The sequence below is a fragment of the Penaeus chinensis genome, chromosome 17 (genome assembly GCF_019202785.1).
Source record: "Penaeus chinensis breed Huanghai No. 1 chromosome 17, ASM1920278v2, whole genome shotgun sequence".
Classification (NCBI taxonomy): domain Eukaryota; kingdom Metazoa; phylum Arthropoda; class Malacostraca; order Decapoda; family Penaeidae; genus Penaeus; species Penaeus chinensis.
In genome coordinates this window covers 18,273,561-18,298,560 of record NC_061835.1, presented here as the reverse complement: position 1 = coordinate 18,298,560, position 25,000 = coordinate 18,273,561, and the positions used below count along the sequence as shown (strand labels likewise).

The 25,000-nt window shown below is 43.7% G+C and overlaps 2 protein-coding genes across 5 annotated transcripts in view; one reads left to right on the top strand and one right to left on the bottom strand.

The window, feature by feature from the left end:
* The window catches only part of LOC125034335 (calsyntenin-1-like), a 267,852-nt gene extending 245,513 nt beyond the window's left edge, over positions 1 to 22,339 (top strand). Inside the window, exons 2-16 of one of the 4 annotated variants that reach the window (XM_047626146.1) lie at positions 3,205 to 3,362; positions 5,771 to 5,901; positions 6,535 to 6,721; positions 7,918 to 8,086; positions 9,380 to 9,571; positions 10,972 to 11,195; positions 11,543 to 11,710; positions 11,948 to 12,055; positions 12,402 to 12,474; positions 12,772 to 12,945; positions 13,073 to 13,205; positions 13,318 to 13,804; positions 13,923 to 14,184; positions 17,061 to 17,233; positions 18,377 to 22,339. In XM_047626146.1, the coding sequence (XP_047482102.1) occupies positions 3,205 to 3,362; positions 5,771 to 5,901; positions 6,535 to 6,721; positions 7,918 to 8,086; positions 9,380 to 9,571; positions 10,972 to 11,195; positions 11,543 to 11,710; positions 11,948 to 12,055; positions 12,402 to 12,474; positions 12,772 to 12,945; positions 13,073 to 13,205; positions 13,318 to 13,804; positions 13,923 to 14,184; positions 17,061 to 17,233; positions 18,377 to 18,535 (2,798 nt within the window). In that variant the 3' untranslated portion in view covers positions 18,536 to 22,339. Of the gene's footprint in view, positions 1 to 3,204; positions 3,363 to 5,770; positions 5,902 to 6,534; positions 6,722 to 7,917; positions 8,087 to 9,379; positions 9,572 to 10,971; positions 11,196 to 11,542; positions 11,711 to 11,947; positions 12,056 to 12,401; positions 12,475 to 12,756; positions 12,946 to 13,072; positions 13,206 to 13,317; positions 13,805 to 13,922; positions 14,185 to 17,060; positions 17,234 to 18,370 lie in introns of all 4 variants that reach the window. The other 3 variants (XM_047626145.1, XM_047626144.1, XM_047626143.1) reach the window with 3 other exon arrangements.
* Positions 22,340 to 24,985: 2,646 nt separating this feature from the next.
* The window catches only part of LOC125034086 (probable cytochrome P450 49a1), a 12,007-nt gene continuing 11,992 nt past the window's right edge, over positions 24,986 to 25,000 (bottom strand). Inside the window, exon 8 of the mRNA XM_047625728.1 lies at positions 24,986 to 25,000. This exon is cut by the window's right edge and continues 96 nt beyond it. Within this exon, the coding sequence (XP_047481684.1) occupies positions 24,986 to 25,000 (15 nt within the window).

Sequence of the window (25,000 nt, the reverse complement as noted above, 5' to 3'; positions counted from 1 at the left end):
TCTTTCTCTCTCTTTCTCTCTCTCTCTCACGGATTTGGTAAGGAGAAGATGATTAAGAGGAAGAGCACAAAGAAGAATTAGAAGAAGAAAAAAGGAAAAAAAAAGCCTGTTAAATTTTAAGCGACCATTGTCCTAGAGGTTGATAAAGCGATCACCCCAGGTTGCTGTTGCACGCCGTTGCAGTGTGTTGCAAGTTGCAGGCCTCCGCCCTCGCCTCCTCGCGTGCTTGCTGGCAGGCAAAGAGGACCCGAGGACGCTTTGATTGATGTACAGGAACGATATTGATTCGTCTACATCATAATTCCAAGGGGGAGGGCGTGAGGGAGGAGGGGGATGGGGAGGGAGTGAGGAAGAGGGGGAAGGAGGGAGTGAGGGAGGAGGGGGATGGGGAGGGAGTGAGGGAGGAGGGGGATGGGGCAGTGAGGAGGAAGAGGGGGGGGAAGGAGGGAGGAGGGAGGAGGGGGATGGGGAGGGGGCAGTGGAGAGGGAGGAGGGAGGGAGGGAGGGTAGGCGTAGAAAGGGGGATGGGGAGGGGTAAAAGGGAGGACAGTGGGGGTAGGCGTAGAAAAGGGGATGGGAAGGGGGGGAAGGGTGGGAGGGCAACGGGTAAGCTTGGAGGGGCAAGGGGGAGGGGCAAGGGAGAGGGGGAGTGGGAGGGGGAGGGAGAGGGGGAGGGGGAGGGGGAGGGGGAGCGGCTCAAGCAATCTGGCCCTCACTGTCGCAGGGTCAGGCTGGAGGGGCCGTCCACTTCCTCTGGTTGTTGTTTCGAGATATTTTGTTTTCTTTTAATTCGATTATTTGTCTTGCTTTTCATTTTGTGGTTTCGAGATTTTTTTATTTTTTTTTATTGGAATTTTGGTCTCTTTTTATATGAATTATCCATATCTGTAATATCTTTAAGTATATATCTCTCTTCCCGTTCGTAAAGTTGTCATTATTATTATTATTATTATTATTATCATAATGCGAGAAAAATAATAAACCAACCTCCTTCGTTTTATATCATCTTCCCACACACGCTGCTTTGTTTGTCTTTAAAAGGATAAAATTTAGGCGTTTTGAGTTCCGAAAATTCCCGCCTTTTACCAGCTGGACGCGGAGAGAAATGGCGGGAAACGGAGGCGCGAAAATCAGCTGTGTGATTCATCCTGGTTTCTTTTTTTTTCTTTTTCTTTTTTGTTTTTATTTATTTTTGTTTGTTTATTTTTAAGGGAAGGGGAAGAAGGCGAGGGGAGAGGGGAAAGGAGGGATAGGAATGGAGGGGGAAGGAGGGATGGAACGGTAAGGAGGGAGGGAGGGATGAGAATGGAGAGGAGACGAAGGGAGGGGAAGGGAAGTGGTGGGAGCGGTTGGGAAACTCTCCTATTCTTGGTTCGAAGGACGTGAGGGTCGGGGAAGGGAAGGAAGGGAAGGGAGGGGAAGGAAGGAGAAGGGAAGGGAAGGGAAGGGAAGGGAAGGGAAGGGAGGGGAAGGAAGGAGAAGGGAAGGGAAGGGAGGGGAAGGAAGGAGAAGGGAAGGGAAGGGAAGGGAAGGGAAGGGAAGGGAGGGGAAGGAAGGAGAAGGGAAGGGAAGGGAAGGGAAGGGAAGGGAAGGGAAGGGAGGGGAAGGAAGGAGAAGGGAAGGGAAGGGAAGGGAAGGGAAGGGAAGGGAGGGGAAGGAAGGAGAAGGGAAGGGAAGGGAAGGGAAGGGAAGGGAAGGGAAGGGAAGGGAGGGGAAGGAAGGAGAAGGGAAGGGAAGGGAGGGGAAGGAAGGAGAAGGGAAGGGAAGGGAAGGGAAGGGAAGGGAAGGGAAGGGAGGGGAAGGAAGGAGAAGGGAAGGGAAGGGAAGGGAAGGGAAGGGAAGGGAAGGGAAGGGAAGGGAAGGGAAGGGAGGGGAAGGAAGGAGAAGGGAAGGGAAGGGAGGGGAAGGAAGGAGAAGGGAAGGGAAGGGAAGGGAAGGGAAGGGAAGGGAAGGGAGGGGAAGGAAGGAGAAGGGAAGGGAAGGGAGGGGAAGGAAGGAGAAGGGAAGGGAAGGGAAGGGAGGGGAAGGAAGGAGAAGGGAAGGGAAGGGAGGGGAAGGAAGGAGAAGGGAAGGGAAGGGAGGGGAAGGAAGGAGAAGGGAAGGGAAGGGAAGGGAGGGGAAGGAAGGAGAAGGGAAGGGAAGGGAAGGGAGGGGAAGGAAGGAGAAGGGAAGGGAAGGGAAGGGAAGGGAAGGGAAGGGAAGGGAAGGGAAGGGAAGGGAAGGGAAGGAAGGAGAAGGGAAGGGAAGGGAGGGGAAGGAAGGAGAAGGGAAGGGAAGGGAGGGGAAGGAAGGAGAAGGGAAGGGAAGGGAAGGGAAGGGAAGGGAGGGGAAGGAAGGAGAAGGGAAGGGAAGGGAAGGGAAGGGAAGGGAAGGGAAGGGAAGGGAAGGGAGGGGAAGGAAGGAGAAGGGAAGGGAAGGGAGGGGAAGGAAGGAGAAGGGAAGGGAAGGGAAGGTAAGGGAGGGGAAGGTAAGGGGAAGGGAAGGGAAGGGAAGGGAAGGGAAGGGAAGGGAAGGGAAGGGAAGGGAAGGGAGGGGAAGGAAGGAGAAGGGAAGGGAAGGGAAGGGAAGGGAAGGGAAGGGAAGGGAAGGGAAGGGAAGGGAAGGGAAGGGAAGGGAAGGGAAGGGAAGGGAAGGGAAGGGAAGGGAAGGGAAGGGAAGGGAAGGGAAGGGAAGGGAAGGGAAGGGAAGGGAAGGGAAGGGAAGGGAAGGGAAGGGAAGGGAGGGGAAGGAAGGAGATCTCTCTCTCTCTCTCTCTCTCTCTCTCTCTCTCTCTCTCTCTCTCTGTCTTATCCTCTCTTGCAATAAGTTTGATATGACGGAGAAAACTTTTCCTGTGATACTGGAGTCCAAGTCAGAAACATGAATATATGATTAACATATATCTTTTCAAATGCAGCAGTATAGAAAAGTAAAAAATAAATAAGATAAAATAGAAATAAAAAATAAAATGGAATAAAAAATAAGAGCTGAAGAAAATAAACAAATAAATGAATGCAACCAAAATAACAAAAATAAATCGAACAAAAAATGCAAATCGAAGAGGGGAAAATAATAGAAAATAAACAAAGACGAGCGACCTCACCCCCCCTCTATTCCAAAAAAAGGAAGGGGGGGGGGAGATCAGCGCCCTAGGTAAGGACCCTTTTATCCATTCTTTTCCTTTGACCCCACTTGACCCCGACTGACCTCTGTGCCCCTTTGCAGGAGTGCCGGTGTTCGACCTCGTGCAGCCTTCGGAGGGCTACCATGGCCTCGTCTCCGAGAAGGACACCGTGGTGGAGGTGCAGCCGCCCATCCGCGCCACGCCCAACGTCTGCTTCTACAGGATCGTCAACAAGCACCACGGGGAGGCGCCCTTCATCGTGAGTCGGGCTGCGGGGTTTGGATTTCGTCCTTTGGGGAGTCAAGGAGACACGCGCACACGGGCGGGGCACGGCCAGACGCAGACACATGCTGATGTACAGACAAGTGCGCTCACGCACCCGCACATGCACACACACACGCGCATACACACACACGCACATACACACACACGCACATACACACACACGCACATACACACACACGCACATACACACACACGCACATACACACACACGCACATACACACACACGCACACACACACACACACGCACATACACACACACACGCGCATACACACACGCACATACACACACACGCACATACACACACACGCACACACACACACACACGCACATACACACACACACGCGCATACACACACGCACATACACACACACGCGCATACAGTCTCACGCACACTCGCACGCTCGCGCGTGTGTATTTATTTGTACGTATGTGTATAATATAGATAAATATATTTTTAGGTATTTAGTCACATATGATCATTTACATTAAGGTGTATGTATTCTGTGTATTTTTATTCGTCTAGTTGAGCATCATAATTTTAGGATATACCTTATAACTTTCTTTTTTTTATGTTAGATGTAAGAATAAATTGGCAAGGAAAGGAGATGGCAGGAATTCTTGTACTAATAGATAAAGAAAATCGAATTGCCTTGTTGAAATGTATACCTTCAACCTACATTTTTTTTCCTCGACTTGAATTAATCTGTCGTAGCCTTTCCTTAGAACACGTAAAGGCTTTCTCTCCTACAACGGCGAACAGGCCAGACCAAAACCGGTGCAACAGGACAGGAGTTTTGATAGCCATTTATAATCTTGCATTCTGAGCTTACAAATTTAGCTTGCAAATCCTTAAAAAAAAAGATGGAAATTAACACGCAGAGGATTTCTCAATTATAGTGTTTTGACTTTGCGGTCTCGACAAAAGAAAAAAAAAGAGAAAGAGGAGAGGGAAGAAAGGGACGAAGAGAAATAGAAAAGGAAGGAAAGAAACGAAGATAGATAGATAGAAAGAGAGACGGAGGACGAGTGGATAATCAGTCTGGACATTTTACTTGCAACTTGACTCGCAAGATCTTTTCTCTGTCCTTTTCTTAACATGTTAAACGCTTTCGTAATTGCAGCCTCTTGGTTTGTAAATCCACCTTAGGAGACAAGGCAGTAGGAAATGGTATTTGAACGTACACCTTTGATTCTATAATTAGATTAGATTTGTTTTATTATGAATCCTTTACTTAAGACGTAAAGGGGAAAAAAAGGTCAATATATCGTCAATAGAAAATAGTATTGAACCTACGTATTTGATTATATAATTTGATTTTTTATTATTTGATTTTTTATTATTAAAAAAATCAATATGTCGTTCTGAGTTGCACTTGCAGATAAGCAACAAATTAACAGGGAATTGGTATTGGTATAATACCTTCAATTTTCTCTTATCCTTTTCATTCGTAAAAATAGTACAATTCTCAGATACAATGTAATTTAACGCAACTTGTACCTCCTAATTTAGTATGCAAATTTTTGTACCCTTTCCTAAACGCGTAAAATATTTATTCGTCAAATATAATAACTTTATCAGCAGACCCTACTAAGAGTTAAGGGTTTAATTCAACATTCGAATCTCTTACGCCCTTTCTCTTAAAATAAGTAAATAAAAAGATAAGTAAACAAGGTGAAAATAAGGTGAAGGAATAGTTTTTTCCTCTCTCAAGCCTAGCCTCTTTACCGCAGACCCGGCTTCGAAACAGAGAGCCAGGGAGGTGGCTTAGTACCGAACTCGAGGCTTAATTCAACATGCAAATCTTTCTTTAAAAAAAAGAAAAAAGTGTGTTTTTCTTTTTCTTTATTTCTCTCTTTCTCTCTTTCTCTCTTTCTCTCTTTCTCTCTTTCTCTTTTTCTCTCTTTCTTTCTCTCTTTCTCTCTTTCTCTCTTTCTCTCTCCCTCCCTCCCTCCCTCCCTCCCTCCCTCCCTCCCTCCCTCCCTCCCTCCCTCCCCGTCTCCCTCCCCGTCTCCCTCCCTCCCTCCCTCCCTCTCCCCTCTTCTTCTCCCTCTCCCCCCCTCTCCCTCTCTCGTTCTCCCTCCCCCTCCCCCTCCCCCTCTCTTGTTCTCCCTCTCCCTCCTCCTCCTCTCCCTCTCCCTCCTCCTCCTCTCCCTCCCTCTCCATCCCTCTCCCTCCCTCTTCCTCCCCCTTTCTTCCTCCTCCTCTCTCCCTCCTCCTCTCTCCCTCCCTCGCTCTGCCTCCTCCTCCTCTCTCCTTCGCTCTACCTCTCTTCCCCTCTCAATTTCTCTCTAAAAAAAAAAAAAAAAAAAAAAAAAAAAACCCACAGAAAAAAGGCCTCCCCCTCTTCCTCTCCGCTCACCCGAACCTCCTTCCCGCAGATCCGGCTAAGAAACGAGGCCACCGGAGAGGCCGAGTTGATAGCCAAGCGTCCCCTCAACTGCGAGAAGAGGAAGAATTACAAGTTCGACATCACCGCTGTTTCCTGCGACGCCAATGTGGAGTCACAGAAGTAAGCTTTGTTTTGCCTTTTTTCTTTCTTTTTTTTTTTTTTTTGGTGGTGGTCGGGGTGGTGGGGGTGGGGTGGGGGTGGGGGTGGGGTTGGGGTTTGGGTTGGGGGTGAGGGGTCTTCTTTCTGGAGGGGGGGTTTGTTCAGGTTTGATTTCTGTTTTTTTTTTTTGGTTTAAGAGGGAAGGGGAGTAGATAGGATAGTGTTCTGGAGGTGTGAAGAAACACATAGTATCAGTTTTTTTTCTCTAAATTACGTATTAAAGTAGGAACACTCCCCCAACATTTTTTCCCCTAATTTTTCGATAACCCCCCCCCCCCTCTTTAAGAAAATAAAAAGTAGATTATAATTTTCTCTTCACAACACTCACGTCACACCCTTCCCCCCAATAACACCCCCTCCCCCCCCAGTAACACCCCCTTTCCCCAATAACACCCTCCCCCCAATAACACTCCTACCCTCTTTTCACCCCCTCCCCCCCAATAACACCCCCTCCCCCTCAATAACACCCCCTCCCCCTCAATAACACCCCTCCCCCCCAATAACACCCTCCCCCCAATAACACCCTCCCCCCAATAACACCCTCCCCCCAATAACACTCCTACCCTCTTTTGACCCCCTCCCTCCCTCCCGCAGCGTCACCGTCCACGTGAAAGTGAACGACGTGAACGAGTACGCGCCCGTGTTCGTGGAGCCGTCGTACGTGGTGGGCGTGGACGAGGGGCGCCTCTACGACGAGATACTGACGCTACAGGCCGACGACCAGGACTGCTCGCCCAAGTACGGAGACATCTGCCGCTATGAACTGCTCACCAAGGACCAGGTCGGTGTTCTGTCCCCCTGTTCTCCTGTTCTCGTCGCGTTCGTCCTGTTCTTTCGTCTCTCGGATTCCTCTTTCTGGCTTTCGTGTTGGTGTTCTCTCTTTTGTTCTTCGTCCTCGTTTTCTTTCCTGTTCTTGTTCTTCGGCCTCGTCTTCTCTCCTGTTCTTGTTCTTCATCCTCGTCTTCTCTCCTGTTCTTGTTCTTCATCCTCGTCTTCTCTCCTGTTCTTGTTCTTTATCCTCGTCTTCTCTCCTGTTCTTGTTCTTCATCCTCGTTTTCTTTCTTATTCTTGTTCATCATCCTCGTCTCCTTTCCTATTCTTGTTCTTCATCCTCGTCTTCTCTCCTGTTCTTGTTCTTCATCCCTGTCTTCTTCCGTATTCTTATTCACCATCCCTATCTTCTTCCGTATTCTTCTTTCTTGTTCTCCGTGTTCGTTTCCCCCTCATTCTGTTTTCTTGCTCTCCATCCCCGTCTTTTTTTCTTACTCTTCATCGCCCCTTCGTTAGTTATCTTCGTCTCTTTATTCTTTATATTCGCCTCCTCTTACTTTTCATCCTCTTTATTATACATGGCTAAGATTAAGTAGTATCATGTGATACAGGAAGAAATATTTTAAAAGGCTCTTGTACATGAATATATACAGCTTGGATGAAACGCCAATTAGTTAAGCCAGTAATTCATTAGTTAATAATTAGCCAGCATGAGTATCGAGATAGCCCCCCCCCCCATGTCCCCCTGCCCTCCATTCGCTATCCACCCCCCCATTCGCTATCCACCCCCCCCCCTCTCTCTCCACCACCCCCCCTCTCTCTCCACCCGCTTTGTTTCCACTCTCATCCACTTGTCCATCCACCCCCACATACATCGACCCCTCACTCATCCATTCCTCCCCCACTCCCCCATTCCTCCCCCCACTCCCCCGCTCACCCACTCATCCCCCCACTCATGCATCCATCCACCCACCAAACTCATCCATTTAACCCCCACCCATTCATCCACCCGCGCCCACCCCACACATCCTAGACCCCCCCCCTACCCACCAACCCCACCCACTCTTCTCTCTCCCACTCACCCCCCACGCCCACTCACCCTCCCCTCCCACTCACCCTCCCCTCCCACTCACCCCCCACGCCCACTCACCCTCCCCTCCCACTCACCACCCCACGCCCACTCACCCTCTCCTCCCACGCCCACAGCCCTTCAGCATCGACAGCGAGGGCGTGGTGCGGAACACGGAGCCCCTGGACTACGAGAAGTCCCACAACCACATCCTGTCGGTGGTGGCCTACGACTGCGGGATGGAGCGCTCGCAGCCCGTCATGGTCACGATCAAGGTCAACCGCGTGTGTCACCTGGGATGGAAAGGTCAGTGCTTTTTTTTTTTTTTTTTTTTTTTTTTTTTTTTTTTGTGTGTGTGTGTGTGTGTGTGTGTGTGTGTGTGTGTGTGTGTGTGTGTGTGTGTGTGTGTGTGTGTGTTCGTGTGTGTGTTCGTGTGTGTGTGTGTGTGTGTGTGTGTTCGTGTGTGTGTTCGTGTGTGTGTTCGTGTGTGTTCGTGTGTTCGTGTGTTCGTGCGTTCGTGTATTCGTGTGCGCGTGCGTGTGTTCGTGTGCGCGTGCGTGTTCTTGTGCGCAAATTGAAATGCGTTATTAATAGAGTATTTTGGTATTATTTTAGGTCTTGGTAATTTGTTCCCCTCCTCCGTTTATCATTATTTAAGGTTAGAGATTTTCTCCACTGAAGCGTTTGAAATCCTTTTATTTTTCATTTGATTTTCATCCGTCAAAGATATTTTCTCACATGTATCAACACTCCACATTTGATTCAACAACAGAAATGGCACAGAAACAAAAACCGTTTGTTTTATTTAGAGATTTGGAACAAAATCAAAACAATCCTCTCACTTTTCCCCCATTTAAATATTTTTTTAGTTTCGAGTCCATTGCTATTGATGGCCACCGAATAATTGTTTGCCAGGTAATGAAAGCTTTATATGATAATTGTACGTTTATAGCATTGATGGCCGAGATTTAATAGCCCGTTTTATCAAGAGCATTTGCAGCTATGAATAATAATACGATGCCTACCTTTTCGCAATATAAACAAGGAAAACCGTTACGTCCGTTTGAAATTCAAATTTTCTTGACTCGTACAAACAAAGCTATGAATGTCGTTTTGTTATGCAGTGGGCTAACTTTGGCGTTCTATCTTTCAATTGCGGGGGGGGGGGTAGGGGGAATGTAGTTTGTATTGTCTATGTAAATGCTGTTCAGATGAGCAGCAACTAAGTCATTTGCATATTCCATATTTAGGTACATGTGCAAGTTCGGTAGTTGTAAATAAGAGGCCTCCGCGCATTATATGCTAGTGTTTGTCTTCGTTTGTGTGATTGTTGGTGTGTGTGTACAATTTGTGTGTGTATACGAGTGAGTGAGCGTGTGAGAAGATGAGAGTTTGTAGTAATGTGTTTGTGTGTCTGTGTGTGTGTGTGTGTGTGTCTGTGTGTCTGTGTGTGTGTCTGTGTCTGCGTCTGTGTTTGTGTTTATGCATCTGTGCGTGTGCGTGTGAACGGGCATATAAGCGCGTGTGTCAGCTTTTGCATAACCCAACCCACGCCCTCGATCGGCACCCCCTGAACCGTCCCCTCCCCGCCCCCCGCAGGCATCACCGACCAGGTGGAGTACTCCCCCGGCTCCGGTCGCCAGGAGCTGTTCCCCTCGGCGTCCCTGGAGCTGTGCAACGTGCCCTGCCGCGTGGAGAGGGTCCAGGCGCGCATCAGCCTCACCACCAGCCACATCGGCAAGGGCTGCGACAGAGACACCTACTCCGTGGCGGCGCAGAGGAAGATGTGCGGTTAGTCTCGCCATGCGCTCGTCCTTTTCGGCTTTCGCGGCGTAGTAGTAGTTTTCATCTTCTTTTTCATCTTCTTTTGCATTTTCGTTTTCATTTTCTTTTTCATTTTCTTTTTCTTCGTCTTCATTTTCTTCTAATTTTTTCGTCTTCTCGTTCTTCGTCGTCGTCTTTTTCTTTCCTTTCGTCCTTTTCTTTTTCTCCCTTTTCTTTTTCTTCCTATTCTTTTTCTTCCTTTTCTTTTTTCTTTTTCTTCCTATTCTTTTTCTTCCATTTTCTTTTTCCTCCTTTTTCTTTTTCCTCCTCTTCTTTTTCTTCCTTTTTCTTTTTCTTCCTTTTCCTTTTCTTCCTTTTTCTTTTTCTTCCTTTTCCTTTTCTTCCTTTTTCTTTTTCTTCCTTTTTTCTTTTTCTTCCTTTTCTTTTTCCTCCTTTTCTTTTTCCTCCTTTTCCTTTTCTTCCTTTTATTTTTCCATTTTCCTTTCTCTTCTACTCTTTTTATTTTACTTTCTATTCTATTCGTCTATTCTTCTATTTTCTTTTCGTCTGTTGGGGATCTGGTTTATGGATGGGTTTTTTTTTTTTTTTTCTTTTAGTTGGTATTTTTTCTCTCTTTTATGTTCTATAGATATACATTTGATATTCAGTTCAGAGTTATTACATAATTATTCAGAAGACGAAAAGAAGGTGAAAAGGACAGTGAGTAGGGATTGCAACCTCCGTTTTGATGGTTTTTATTTTTCTGAACGTTTACTTCCTGCCAATTTCTCTTCTCTTTTGCCTCTTTCATCCCGTCTTTCTCCTCTCTTTCATCCCGTCTTTCTCCTCTCTTTCTTCCCTTCTTTCTCCTCTCTTTCTTCCCGTCTTTCTTTCTCTTTCATCCCGTCTTTCTCCTCTCTTTCTTCCCTTCTTTCTTTCTCTTTCATCCCGTCTTTCTCCTCTCTTTCTTCCCTTCTTTCTCCTCTCTTTCATCCCGTCTTTCTCCTCTCTTTCTTCCCTTCTTTCTCCTCTCTTTCTTCCCTTCTTTCTTTCTCTTTCTTCCCTTCTTTCTCCTCTCTTTCTTCCCTTCTTTCTCCTCTCTTTCATCCCGTCTTTCTCCTCTCTTTCTTCCCTTCTTTCTTTCTCTTTCATCCCGTCTTTCTCCTCTCTTTCTTCCCTTCTTTCTTTCTCTTTCATCCCGTCTTTCTCCTCTCTTTCTTCCCTTCTTTCTCCTCTCTTTCATCCCGTCTTTCTCCTCTCTTTCTTCCCTTCTTTCTTTCTCTTTCATCCCGTCTTTCTCCTCTCTTTCTTCCCTTCTTTCTTTCTCTTTCATCCCGTCTTTCTCCTCTCTTTCTTCCCTTCTTTCTCTTTCGCCCCAACTACCTCCTTTTTCCTGTCTTTATCGTCTCCTTCTCGTCCCTCTGCAGGTGCCAGCTCCTCCAGCATCGAGCTCCTGCCGGCGCCCGGTGCAGGGAAGGATTGGACCGCCGGCCTCCACTCTGACGAAGGCCACGAAGGCGACCTGATCTACGAGTTCGACGGCGACTCCTCCGGCACCCTCATCCCGGAGTCTATCCTCAACCACAACCTGACGTCGACCTTCACCATCTCCACCTGGCTCAAGCACAAGACGCAGGCGGGCACGGACAAGGTAACGAGCGGGCGGTGGGTGGGCGTGAGAGGGTTGTCGTAGGTCGGGAGGCAAAGGGTGGGCTTGATGTCTATTGTTGGGCGAAGTTTGAGGGAAGATGGGTTGAGTTAGGGTTTTTCCATTTCGGTTAAAGTGATTTTGAGTCACCTAGTTTTATGTATTCTGCTCTGTCAGTGAACCTAATCAATACCACAATATAAATTACTTCATGTCAAATTCATATTAGGTGATATCAAATTCAAATCGCACATCAGATGCAGATCGCATGTTACCAAATGCATATTGCGTAACTATCCTTTTAATCCAACTGATCGCCCCCCTCCCCTCCCCTCCCCCCCCCCTTCTAGCACACCAAGGAGCACATCCTCTGCAACGCCGACGACCACAAGATGAACCGGCACCACATGGCCCTCTTCGTGAGGAACTGCCGCCTCATCCTCCTGCTGCGCCGCGACTACACCGAGGCCAACCTCAACACCTTCCAGCCGGCCGAGTGGAGGTGGAAGCTCCCCCAGGTGAGCTGCTGGGGTGTTGGAGCTTCTCCCTGGACGCTTTTGGAGAGATGAGCGCGGCCTCTGAAGCCCTTTGTTGTTTATACCTGTTTTTTTTTTTTTTTAATTGTTCTCAGTAGTAAGGCAGGTACACTTTTCCCGAGCTGAATGTTCTTAATCACTGATATATCGGGATTTCTATTATTTTTATTCGAGAAGGATTTTGGTTTTATATTTATTAATGCATTGTCTTGGACGCAGGTGTGTGACAATGAATGGCATCACTACTCTGTCCACGTGAAGCTGCCCGAGGTAACCCTGTACGTCGACGGCCACATCTTCAGGCCCGAGAATGGAGAGTCCCCGGAGGTGGGTTCCGTTTTGGCTCGGGTTCATTTTGTTCATGTTTTATTGTTTTTTTAATAAGAGTTTGTTTTGGGTAGTGGCTTGTTTTCAGTATTAGGTTATTGATGATATTAGCTTGTTATTAATAGCAATTTGTATTTAATATTAGTATTTTATTAAAATTAGCTTGTTATTGATAATAGTTTTATTGATATTAGCTTGTTGATAATATTAGTTTGTCATTAGTATTAGTTGACCAGTTTCCATTATATATTATTGGTTTGGAGGAACAAATATTAGCGCTATCTTTTTATCAAGGATACGCCAGTCTTGTTTCAGACATGAATTAACACGACGTGACATGTTTCAGGTGATTGATGACTGGCCCCTTCACCCAACACGTGGCATCAACACCACTATGAGCGTCGGCGCTTGCTGGCAAGGTCAGCACGATTTGCTTTTCGATGGTCGTTCTTTTTTCATAATGAATTGGTTGTTTTGGTATACTGCGTGTGATGTATCTTCTATATGCGTTTTTTAGACGATATAGATTGTTGGTTAGATATTGTAGTCACTGTAAATATGCTGAGGAGGAGGGTGTGAATGAGAATGAATCGTGTACAAGGGCGTCCTCGCCTTTTTCATCAGGAATATCTTCTCAATCACGCCTTTCCCTTCGCTTTCCACGGCCCCATTTCTTGATAACATAGTAAGACAATGCGTAGGTTTTTCCTCTTCAGGCTCCGAAGGTAACATGAAGCACGGCCTCTCTGGCTACCTGGCTGGCCTCTCGGTCCTCGTGGGGGCCCTGGAGTCTCCGCGCGTCCTGTCCTGCCTGACCCGCTGCCAGGAGTCGCTCGACACTCCTGCCATGGAACTCCTGCAGCCCAGCATGGAGCTCCTCACCAACAATGGTACGGATTCTTTTTTTGTGAAGGTTGTGCTTTTAGAGTTGTGTGAGGATGGTCGTGTAGTGATATAGGTTGTTTGCTTTGTTATGTGTGCGCGTAAGGGAAGTTAATTCTGTTTTGTTTTTTTTAGAAATGACACAGATCACCATCGAGGGCAATAACGTGACTAACCTCGAGACGCTGATCCGCCGCGTGGCCTACGTCAACGGCCGAGACTTCCCCACCCCGGGCCGTCGCCCCGTCTCAGTGACCACCAACATCTTGTAAGTGGTTTCACTTAGGTATTTCAAGTGCAGTAAACAGATTATGAATTTATAGCGTGGAATATTTCCTCGTCTGTATATTCTTGGCTTTAACCATTGCCAATCTCTCCAGGTGCAACTCTGAAAAGGCCCTGAAGGTTGCCACCGCCCAGAGCTTCGTGGTGGTGATGCAGCCGCACCAGCCCAGCATCGAGCTCAACGGCACCACCAACTTCGCCGAGGAGTACGAGGCCTTCCGCCAGGGCCTGCGCGTGTTCCCTGACGTCGGCATCTACCTCTCGGCCGCCGCTGAGGAGGCCACGGCCCCCACACTGGGCGGCCAGCTGGACGAGTGCGTGGTGTCGGTGTATCCCCCTCTCAACCCCGACCACGAGACGCTGGTCCTCCCCGACAACCTGATCGCCGAGCTCGGCCTGGCCGCCTCCATCACGCGCCAGGGAGCCACCGTGTCCGGGGCCCACACCACGCACCACTACCAGTCCATCCTGCGCCAGATCCACTACGCCAACCGCAAGCCAGCCTACTACCTGAACCGGGCTTTCAAGCTGTCCTGCTCCGAGCTCGGTGGTCGCTTCACAAGTAACGAATATGTCCAGACGGTGAGTGCCGTTGACTACCTGCTTAGATTTCAGTCCTTCATCCAACGTTTTGCTTTGTCTTCAATTGAATTAAAGGATTTTGAACACCTTTTTTTTACCATGGCAATATTTCCAACAGGTGACAGTGATCCACCCGCAACTCAGCGTGGACAAGACCGCAGCCTTCAACACCAACACCGACAGCATTCCTCCCCACATGGAACACAACAACCACAACGCCCACCAGGAGGCCGACGCCCACCTGACACACCACAACCCCCAGCCTGTGCCAGCTCACGCCAAGCTCTCCGCTCACCACGTCGAGCTCAAACCCGCCCACACCGTCAATGACGTTTACTTCACTTCAAATGTCATGGAGGGCGTAGCAGTCAACAGCGCCAGTAAGTCCTTCTTTGTAGCTTGAGTGTAAACGATCTCTTATTTTGCATTTTCATACGTGGAAATACTCTTTCATTTAGTAATAAGGAAGTGATAGAAGATATAGGGGTATGCTGTTTGACTTGTTATGGAAGGTAAACTTTTTATAAGAAAAATGTCTAGGGAACAAGGGATCTTGAGACATTGAAGTATATATAATTACATGTGTGGATGTGTATATATATTTACAGGCATATAGGGAAAAGTGAAATGTATTGAAATTGTCTAAGGCTTTAAGATGATCGAAAATAGTTAAAGAAGTATATATACAAAAATTCAATAAAACGTCTTTTAGATAAAAGGGAGGGAGTACTGAGGAATGACTGATGAAAATCTATGAAAGAAAGATAAGACAAACGGAAATAGTTCTTAATTCGCATGGGAGAAAGAGGAAGAAAGTATTTGATGTAATTTACCATTAATGAAATTCTGATAATTTTAAATTGTTGAAGGAGTGAAAGAAGTGGCTTGGAATGGATATTTATATAGTCACTCCCACGCACAAGACGGTAAAATGTTGATAGTTTGCACAGCATTTGTGCATGGTTAGCTTAGGTAGGTAGTTGGTGTCTATTTGAAACCCTTCCTTTTTTTCTTTTTCTTTTTTAATTTTTTTGGGGATATTTTTAGATTTTCTGAATCTAACCTTTCTCATAGCAGTAATAATAACAACAAAAATACCAAAATTCTCATAAGAACCCTCATGAGATATGAAATATGTAATTGTGTTTGTTTTGTTCAAGTTCATTTAATGTAGGTTCTGTGCCATGACTTAGCTCTCGCCAAAAGTTTATTTCTAGACCCTTGATGTACCTGTGATACTTTTAGAGAAGAAATTAAATGAAGTGTATAGTAATTAGAACGTTTAGGGGTATTGTAGATTAGGGTTTTTATGTGAGCTGAAGATGAAGACGACTCTGCTTATGATTTTAAGAAATGAATCCCATTCCATAAGACTTCATGCGTTTTTATCCAAATATTTCATTTCTTTTATTGCAGTTATTATGAGAGCTTTAGGATGTTATTGCATATTGTAACAGAGAGTACTGATATGAATAACAAAAGACCATAAAATACTTTATGTACAGTTCAGAACCAGAGAGATAAGAAAATTCTCCATTCATGTTGATCAACTAATATCACATGTATCTGTCGTGAAGTACCCCTTGCCTATTAAACCCCTTGATAATGTTTATTAGAGGAGTTATGATCATAGATGAGGATACTCACATTGTATTTCTCTGGTGTGTTTTTATACTGTAATTAGTAGATGGAAAAGAAGCAGCATATCAGAATGGAGAGTTAGTCGCCCAAGTAATGTCATTAGAATTATTTGAGTGAAATCAGTCCGCATACTCCTCTCCCAGAACTTTAAAAAGGGATCTTAAAATGTATGATAGTCAGATTTAGCAGAAAGAATAATCTTAAAATTCTAAAATATAAGATCATATAATGTATCAGAAAAAAATGTTCCTAAAATGTACGATCATAAAATGTATGAGAACAAATCTTAAACTGTAAAATCTGAAAAACCGTCAACTGTGTCAGAATTATGTTGACTTTGCCCAAGGTAGACCACGAGTAGTATAGAGCCAAACCCCATACTATAAAGTGGCGACATAGCCTCTCACGCTTTGTCCTTGCTTATGGTCAACAGACATGTATGGGGGGAGCAGAACGCAGGCAGCTGTGCTTGCCGCGGGTGAGGTTTTCAGGCGCTGTACGCTACGACACTCACGACACTCGTAGATCATTATTCGTGCACTATAGGACGATGGGACGCAGGGAATCGGACAGTTGAGAGTGGCGACTTCAGTTTGAGTCCTTTGACATTTTGCCACCAAGTCTCTTGGATGCTAGATCTTTCTTGTTGTTTTTTTGAGAGTGATTTTGTAGTGCAGTAGATATATTTATAGAGAGAGAGAGAGAGTGTTGATTAAAGAAAGATCGTCTATTAGAAAGTCTCTTGAGTAGGGCCATTCCCTTACGATTCCAAGTCAAGTACAAACTCTCAAAAAAAGATAAATGACTAAGTTCCCCGGCTTCCCATCTCGCAAAACTGCACACCCACACAGTACCCACACAGTAGGCTTACGGAGAGGCTAAGATCCGCAACACCACCGCCCACCCGCCCTCACCGCCCACCAGAAAAGGCAGCTCACCAATTCACCTTGTTATAGTACGAAGCACATCATGACAGAGAGCCGAAGTCATGCTGTATGTGTCACGTGACAGCATGAGGGGCATCAGACCTCGGCACTAGACTACCTCACCTCACTCTCTGCACCGTACATGTAGGCCGAGGACAAGGGCAGACTCGATCGGATTTCCGTGCGAGGATGAGGATTAAAAACTTGCATTTCTTTAAAAAATAATGCTGTTAATAATAATGATAGTAATGATAATAATAATAGTAATAATAATAATAGTAATAATGATGGGGGGAGGAATTTACGATTTTTGGAGGTGATCGTTATTTTTTTTAATTGGTCTGTAGTTAGTTAACGCTTTTAAACCTTATTTTTTTCAATTGAGGGAATTGTTAAATGTATTTGCTTTGCTCACATTACTGCTATGGCCATTCTTTGATATGCACTTAACTTATCCATAATAATATCCGTCAACCACCAAATCGTAATATAGAAGACTTACCAATGAAAGAAAGAAAAAAAAAGTAAAATAAAAACAATACCAAAAAAAAAAAAAAAAAAAAAACATACATAAATACCAAATCACTCTCACCAACATCATCATAAAAAAAAAATAAAAAAAAACATAATTCCTCATCGGCCCCCCTAAAACTAATCTCCTCCCCCCCCTTCCCTTCCCTTACCCTCAGGCCATGCAGTGACCATCATCATCGTCGTCTGCGTCGGATTCCTCGTGTTCATGGTGGTCTTGGGCGTGATCCGTGTGCGCGCCGCCCACACCCGCCACACGCACGAGGACGTCGCCGATGCAGAGATGGCATGGGATGATTCCTCGCTCAATATCACCGTCAATCCTATGGAGGTATGGTGCTTGTTCTTCCTGGTGCGGGGCGGGGGGGTTCTCTCTATCTATCTCTATTTATCTATCTATCTCTCTATCTATCTATATCTATCTATCTATCTATCTATCTATCTCTCTATCTAGCTCTAACTCTAGCTCTAGCTCTCTCTCTCTCTAGCTCTCTCTCTCTCTCTAGCTCTCTCTCTCTCTCTAGCTCTCTCTCTCTCTCTAGCTCTCTCTCTCTAGCTCTCTCTCTCTCTCTAGCTCTCTCTCTCTCTCTAGCTCTCTCTCTCTAGCTCTCTCTCTCTCTCTAGCTCTCTCTCTCTCTCTAGCTCTCTCTCTCTAGCTCTCTCTCTCTAGCTCTCTCTATCTCTCTCTCTCTAGCTCTCTCTCTCTCTCTCTCTCTCTCTCTCTCTCTCTCTCTCTCTCTCTCTCTCTCTCTCTCTCTCTCTCTCTCTCTCTCTAGCTCTCTCTCTAGCTCTCTCTCTAGCTCTCACTCTCTCTCTCTAGCTCTCTCTCTAGCTCTCTCTCTCTCTAGCTCTCTCTAGCTCTCTCTCTAGCTCTCTCTCTAGCTCTCTCTCTAGCTCTCTCTCTAGCTCTCTCTCTCTCTAGCTCTCTCTCTCTCTCTCTCTAGCTCTCTCTCTCTCTCTAGCTCTCTCTTCTTCTTCCTCTTCTTCTTCTTCTTCTTCTTCTTCTTCTTCTTCTTCTTCTTCTTCGTGAGTTGGGTCTTTATTTCGATTTTAGTTTAGTTTTTTGTCTTCCCATCACCGTTCATCAGCCTTTTTCTCTTTGGTATTTTGACATTTTTCCTTCTTCGTTTCTTTTTATTTTTCATGTTTTTCTTTCTGTTCAGTATTTCTCTCATTCTTTACTCAGGACTAGTATCATGCGTAATCATCATAATACATAGTTATTGTTTATTCAGCCAATTCCATAACAAACTCTTTTATACACGTGTCCCTTTGTTCGGCGTTAAGAGTTTACAACGCAAGTGCTCTGAATAACTTCACACTTCATCGCCTCAGTGGTGGACTCAAATACAACCCAAATACAACCCAAATACAAGGGTATAAAAGCCTTGGATAACGTGATACCAAAGCTTAATCCGCGAATCAAACCGCAATGTTGCATATGACAGTCTAAACTCCTCCTTTACAGCAACAGCTGGAACTGGCAGAGACACAACGATTGAGGGATGATGACGATGACGACGACGACTCGTCAGATGATGGAAGCAACTTCAACGATGACTTGGACTCGTCAGACGAGGAGGAAGGGAAACCGAAGGAGCTCGAGTGGGACGACTCCACCCTCAAAATTTAAAGCCCTTTCCCCCCCTTCATAAGTGTAACTGAGTGAAGATCTGCTGGACCCCCGTGGGCTTTGTTGATGTAGGAAAGAGTGTTCAGAGTCTTCCTTAAGGGGTTGATGACTGGGCATCAGTAATGATGAGTATTCATTCATGCTTGCTGTAGAGGAAATAGCAGTAATTAGGATAAATGGTATTAATTGCATAACAAACTAACCCACATTTGATTCGTTATTTTGACCTGGACGTCCTCTTGAGTCGGAGAATCTTAACATTCTTATCTCTATGGATGCAGCCAATTTACTCCATCCTGCCATAGCGCCCAAGGTTGCCGGGCGCCGAACTGAAGGACCAACGGAGAAACTGACGGAAGTGTCGGCCGTTCTGCCATCAGTATTGCACAGGGTCCACGCCAAGTGTCTCAGAGAATGTGATTGATGCTGCTTGAATATTCCATAAGGGGTGATGGCGAAGGGAAATGGGCTATGCCGTGAGAGTTGATGAATGGGTAGGGGAGGGGAGGGGAAGGGAGTAAGGTCGACGGTTGCCATAATGTCGATAGGTATTCATGTTTCAATAAAAATGAGATGAGGGTATTTATTAGCAGAGTTACAGCAGTGGGGAAGAGCCAAGCGTTGGAATCTCAGCCGCCTATCTGCATTAACTGCAAAATTTTGACAATGGTGAAGATTCACTGAAATAAAGAAGGGGATGGATATATATATATATATATATATATATATATATATATATATATATATATATATATATATATATATATGGTGTGTAGCAGGGTACTCCTGAAATTTGCCTGTGTGATGGACTTCTCAGTAGAGCGAGGGGATGGAGTGAAAGTTGGTATTGGCTCGAGGAGATGGGATTTACAGCTGCCACGCGGAGGAATCTGTATCCAATACAGTCCATCTTATATTTTTGAAGGGTATGACGGCAGCATAAAGGTTACCACTTACACCCGGTAACACATGCACGGAATGTTAGAAATGTTTACATATCTCAACCTGCCTATATTATTTGGTATCATATTACTTTGTAGAATATTCAAGATAGGAGGATATATGTATTGAGTAGTCCACTGTAGTAAAAAAAATATGAAGTGTTTAGTCACTGGCTATGTAAAAAAAATACAATAATTTTTGCTAATATTAATCTTTTTAAGGTGCCAGAAAGTGAATGACAAAGATGAACAAAGTGTCATAAGTGTGATATAATGACTGGTCATTTCCACAAACTCTCTGGCAGTACGACACAGGGATGGCTCTCCTACTTTGCACTTTTACAATGTGGGGAAAACAGGCTCTCTCCACCCCGTGCAGAGGGCCTGTAACCACCAGGCAAGTCACAAATTTTAGGCAAGAGACATTTACAAGGTGTACTAATTTTTTATTTTCTATATAATAATCTAGTATGTATATTTTTGCCTTGATCTTATTTATTCTCTGAAGGCCTTATGTACTTATTGAGAGTAAAAGTTAATACTGTATTAAGTAATAGAGGCTTGATGGTACACATGTGCAGACCTCAGGGTACCTTAGCCAATTTGGGAGAACTGTCGCTGTGTTACATGTAAGTGGTCTCTTCCTCTCATATTGTCACTTTGAGCTTTTTGCACATTTCACCCCAGCCCAAGAGGCGTTCTGTTGGCAATCGACGGAAACCTTGAGTTGCGTCTCGAAATTTGAACATATCTGCCGTTACTGTTTGTTTTTTTTTTTGTTTTTTTTTTCCCCTTTTCGCTTATTGGGACCGTTTTACTTTCAAACATGGTTTTAAAGTGCAGAACTTTTTTTTTCTTACCTTCCAGCAGAGGTAAATGCATTTAGGTCAATATGAGAGGCAAGTTTATATCAAGTCTTTTATAATTATTAACCAAGTATCCTTTCAATTTTAACTTGTGATTTTAGTTCTCAGTTTTAAAATAACACACGCTCAAACTCACAATGAAAGACAAATGATTAGCGATTCGTTACTTTCAGAAACCAGTTGTATAAATATGTGACAATGCCCTGTTTGTAAATTTACAATCAGCTTCTTGTCTGACAATGTGAGTTGGGTGATAACCTTGGTTCTTTTGTGGTTGGTATGTATCGGACTACATGATGTATAATATACCATAGGTGGCCTACCTGACAGGGGCGTCAGGCAAAACACTTTTTTGCATGGTGACCTTTTATGTCTTTTTTTTCTAACATTGGCATTGCTTGATTTGATAATTTAGGAAGACTTGCCACAGCGATTGTGAGCATTTGCATCCAAATCGTAATTCCGGCACGACAAAGTGTGTTGACTGGGGCGCTAGAGGAAGGCCATCTATATTTTGTAAATTCACTCTGTACAATGAGTCCCATTGTAAACCTTTCCTATGTCGCTTCTCAATTGTACTGTAATCCTGACATGTATTTATGGCAGCATATATTTGCCAGGATATCTACAAGCTGTTAGATAATAACAATCAAAAGGTTATCCTACGTGTAAATGTGGAGTGTCTTGTGATCGTTGCCTGGAGGCGAGGACTTCGGGAAGCCCCATTTTCATACCGACAACACAAGAGGGACTCTCCTTAAGTTCTGTCTGAAGGTTGCTGTTGCTCTTCACCACACAGATTAGAGCAACCATTGCAGCAGTTGCTTTGCAAGACGAGTTGCAAAGTTTTTTTGTTTTGTTTTTAGTCTCCCAATGCTATCAGTTCCCCCTCACTATCCCCCTCTCTTGAAATTGTGTTTTTGTCATGATTATTTGGCACTGGATTTTGGTGTAAAGCTTGCATTCTTCGTATAAAGAGTGTTGTTTTGACACCCACCTAAACTCCTCACGTCAGTTATCAGGAACAGTCTTGGAAGCAGTTGTTGCATTGGTTGGTCGAATTGTTAGCTCGTATATAAAATTTCTCAGTGTTCAGAGTGTTGATGTAACAAAAAAATGTAATGAATATGGATAATCTGTGACAAGTTGGTAATCGATCTGTAACATTCCGTTGTAGATGACATCAGCTTTTTTGTTGTTCTGAGCGATAGACTTAAAGAGAAAGTTTGTTTGTTTACAAGGCGGCACGCATCCCTCCCTAATAAACAAAATTTAGGTTTCATAATTGCTTATTGAGTAGGATTACATAGAGCAGCATGCAGCAATTGCCAGACAAAATAAAAGAATGATAATGATGATGATAATTATGGATTTTAGTCTTTCTTTAACAGCTCTGTGCTTTGTGCTTATGCTTTTCTGAAAGTCACAGATCAGCTTTTAGTTAGCATATACAATTTTGTTAGACACATAAATCATGATAGTTTTATTTTGATACCTCACAAAAGAAGATTTGCCAGGATTTTTGTAATGCAGCCGTTTATGAAGGAACAGCTGTGTGCCAGCGGTGCCAGACTGCAGGAAAATGGACTAAAAACAAATCTGTTGTATTTTTTTCGTGATAGTTTCAATATTTTCTCTCCAAACTCTCCAAAGATTATCCATTCATCTTTTTCTTAAATATAGCACCACATTTTAGATTTTATAGTTAACTTCATAAGATAATATAACAACAAATAGACATAATTAGCAAAGGTGACCATGCCCAGCCAATCGGCTTTACATTAAAAACAACAACCTAAAAAGACAACAAAAAATCAAACAAATACACATTGTCGTTGATGAAGCTCTTGAAAATCTCTGTCCATTGTGGTGCTGGCAGCGCTGGTAAGGACATCACCACACGCAGGGTTGGGATGGCGCTGGCCGCTGGGTGTAGGCAGTCTGCACAAAACCCCTGGCTTCTGTAATCCGTCAAGAATAAACACCTACACCCACTACTTTGTGTTTTGATGCCCTCGGGGGGTGTTCGCTGCCGGGAGGCTTAAAGGCTGACTGGTAGTTCTGGGTTTTGGATTTTTTGTCTTCATGGATATAAGAAAAAGGTTATGTGAAAGTGATGAAGTAGTGGAGAGTTTTGGGTTTAAAAGAAATGAAAAAAAAAGGTAGGAACCGACCACTCCTGCTGTGAACCTTTTGTATGTGAGCAATTAAGTTTTTTTTTAATCACTTCAAATAAAATCATGAAGCCACTGATCTTGCTGTAGTTCGGTTGCTTATTGTTTGTGCAAATATTTTATCCAAACTATTTTAAAAAGTCATAAGCAATCATTAATATCAACCTTTCTCCTTTTTCACTTTTTTTTTATCTTCATCTCTTTCTTATTTTCCCCTTCTTACTGTCGATTCTTCATGCTTCCCTTTCCAAATGTTTACCAGAAGGAAAAACAAGACTATTTCTACGCAGGACCCAGCCACCATTTTATACACTCGCTTCAACACACATAATGATCCAAGCAGAAAAGGAAATCGACAAAAAATGTGCCATTATCTAATCAAATATCAGTAACTTCTCTGTTATACATGGATTGAAATTAATGTATTATCAGCATCCAGAACTTGAGACCGGTAATCGATTAAATTTTTTTGGACAATAATTTGACAGTCCTGATGTCTTTTGTTTGTTTGTTTTTTGGTTGAATATCAAAACATAATACGTGATGGTACCACAAAGGTAGAAAAAATAAGATACACATAATAGGTATATTGTGGATATACAGCGCCTGAAGGTTTTGTATTTTATTGAGGTTTGATTTCTTACAATTAGTCATTTTGGATTTAAACTTATTGTTTTGCATCTTCCTACCTTTTAACAACTTTTATTTAATCTTTGATACATATCCTTCCATTTTCTGTTTATACAGATAATACCCTTTAGCTACGAAAATAAGTATTGAATATACCAATGGCAAAGACAATTATCGACCAGACACCACTCCATAGCCATATTTAATTATTATTATACATTTTTCTTTATTTTGCAAGTAGAACAAGTAAATAAACCATTACTTTAAACATAAATAGACGCCCACAACAGACCTTTATAAGTGTTACTTATAACAGATGACGAAGTTGCACTTAAGTCAAGCTGAACTCGTTTCCCATATATTCCTACGTCGGTCAACGTGTTAGGCAAGTGAAACCAAGTAGGCTTCAATTGTCTGTTTTGCGTACTAACGTTAATATGCAGTGGTAACCGTTTCCGTTCGTTAGAAGTCAGATTTTCGTGTGTCATTACCAGAATGGAAATAGATATTACCGAAAATCTAATACCTTGAAAGAAAAAAATTATTGAAAATGGCAAGAACTTATTTACAGGAAACATAAAATAGACCCAGCAGAAAACCGATCAGTTTATGTAGATTTGCGGTTAATAATATTCTCTTTTCCAAATTATATTTATTCTCTCCTCTCTCTTTCACCAATCTAAAGCAAATGGCATCATGCTTATTAGGTGGTTTCAAATCACCTTGATGCAAGGAACGTGGAAGTAAATTGATGTAATAATCAAGGGTGTCCATCCCATGCTCTTATTTATATATATTCCTATTTTGCATTTCCTTTGTGTCATTGAATCTGCAGTATAATTACTTACTATAATGGTTGATATCGTTATGGTCATCATATTTATCTTGACAATAGTTACCTTACATTTAGTGTGATACAATATAAACCCATGCTATTATAATTCTTCATTATACGTCTACATATGAATATAGTACATAGCCTGCATGTAGATATATCTGTGCAACATAGACATTACACATGGAGAATGAAGAACCACGTAATTATATAACATTATATGAACACAAACACAGTAACGTGTACAAAGATGCACAACCACAGTAATGATGGAAACCGTAAGCCTTGACGTTTCGTGTAGGTCGAGAATCCTCTTCAGGGAACATATCCTTGCTAATGCTTCGTTTCATTAGATTACACGGTAAATAATTATAAATCAGCAAACAATAGAAGAACGGTGCAGTTGCTTTCTCTGTGAGATATGGTCTCCAATTATATTTCTTATTGAGGAATTCTACACAAAAGTTTAAAAATGGAACGCCTGTAGTCCTTTTGTGTACTCCTAAAGCAAGATAACTAAATACTGCCGTTATATGTACAGTCATAAAAATTAATAGAAGACAAACATCACTTTTTCTATACATGAAAAAGCCAAAACATTATACAGGTTCCATGCTTGGATCGAAATATAGAATAAATCATTGGTATTATCAACCTGCTTAAATTTCCAAGAGAACCTGTTTATTTATCTCTCAGGCACTTATTAATGACTACCTGCCATATACAGAAACTCTGACCTAGTTCTCTAAGCAACTGAACAAATATTCACGGCATAAGAAGGTGCTATACTCAATAAACTTGATCAGACTACGAACTATTCAATGCGTCTCTCTGCAAGTAAATCATGTGGATGATAGTTGTGTGCGTGTACGTACGCGTGTGTCTATCTCTGTGCCTTTTTCTCTAAATACGTGCATTTGCATATGCCTTTCTCGGTACCCTCTAAGAAATAGCATTAGTATCAAACCCCAAAGAAAAAGAAAAAAGCAGTCCCCTTGTTCGCCTCATCGTCTCTCCGT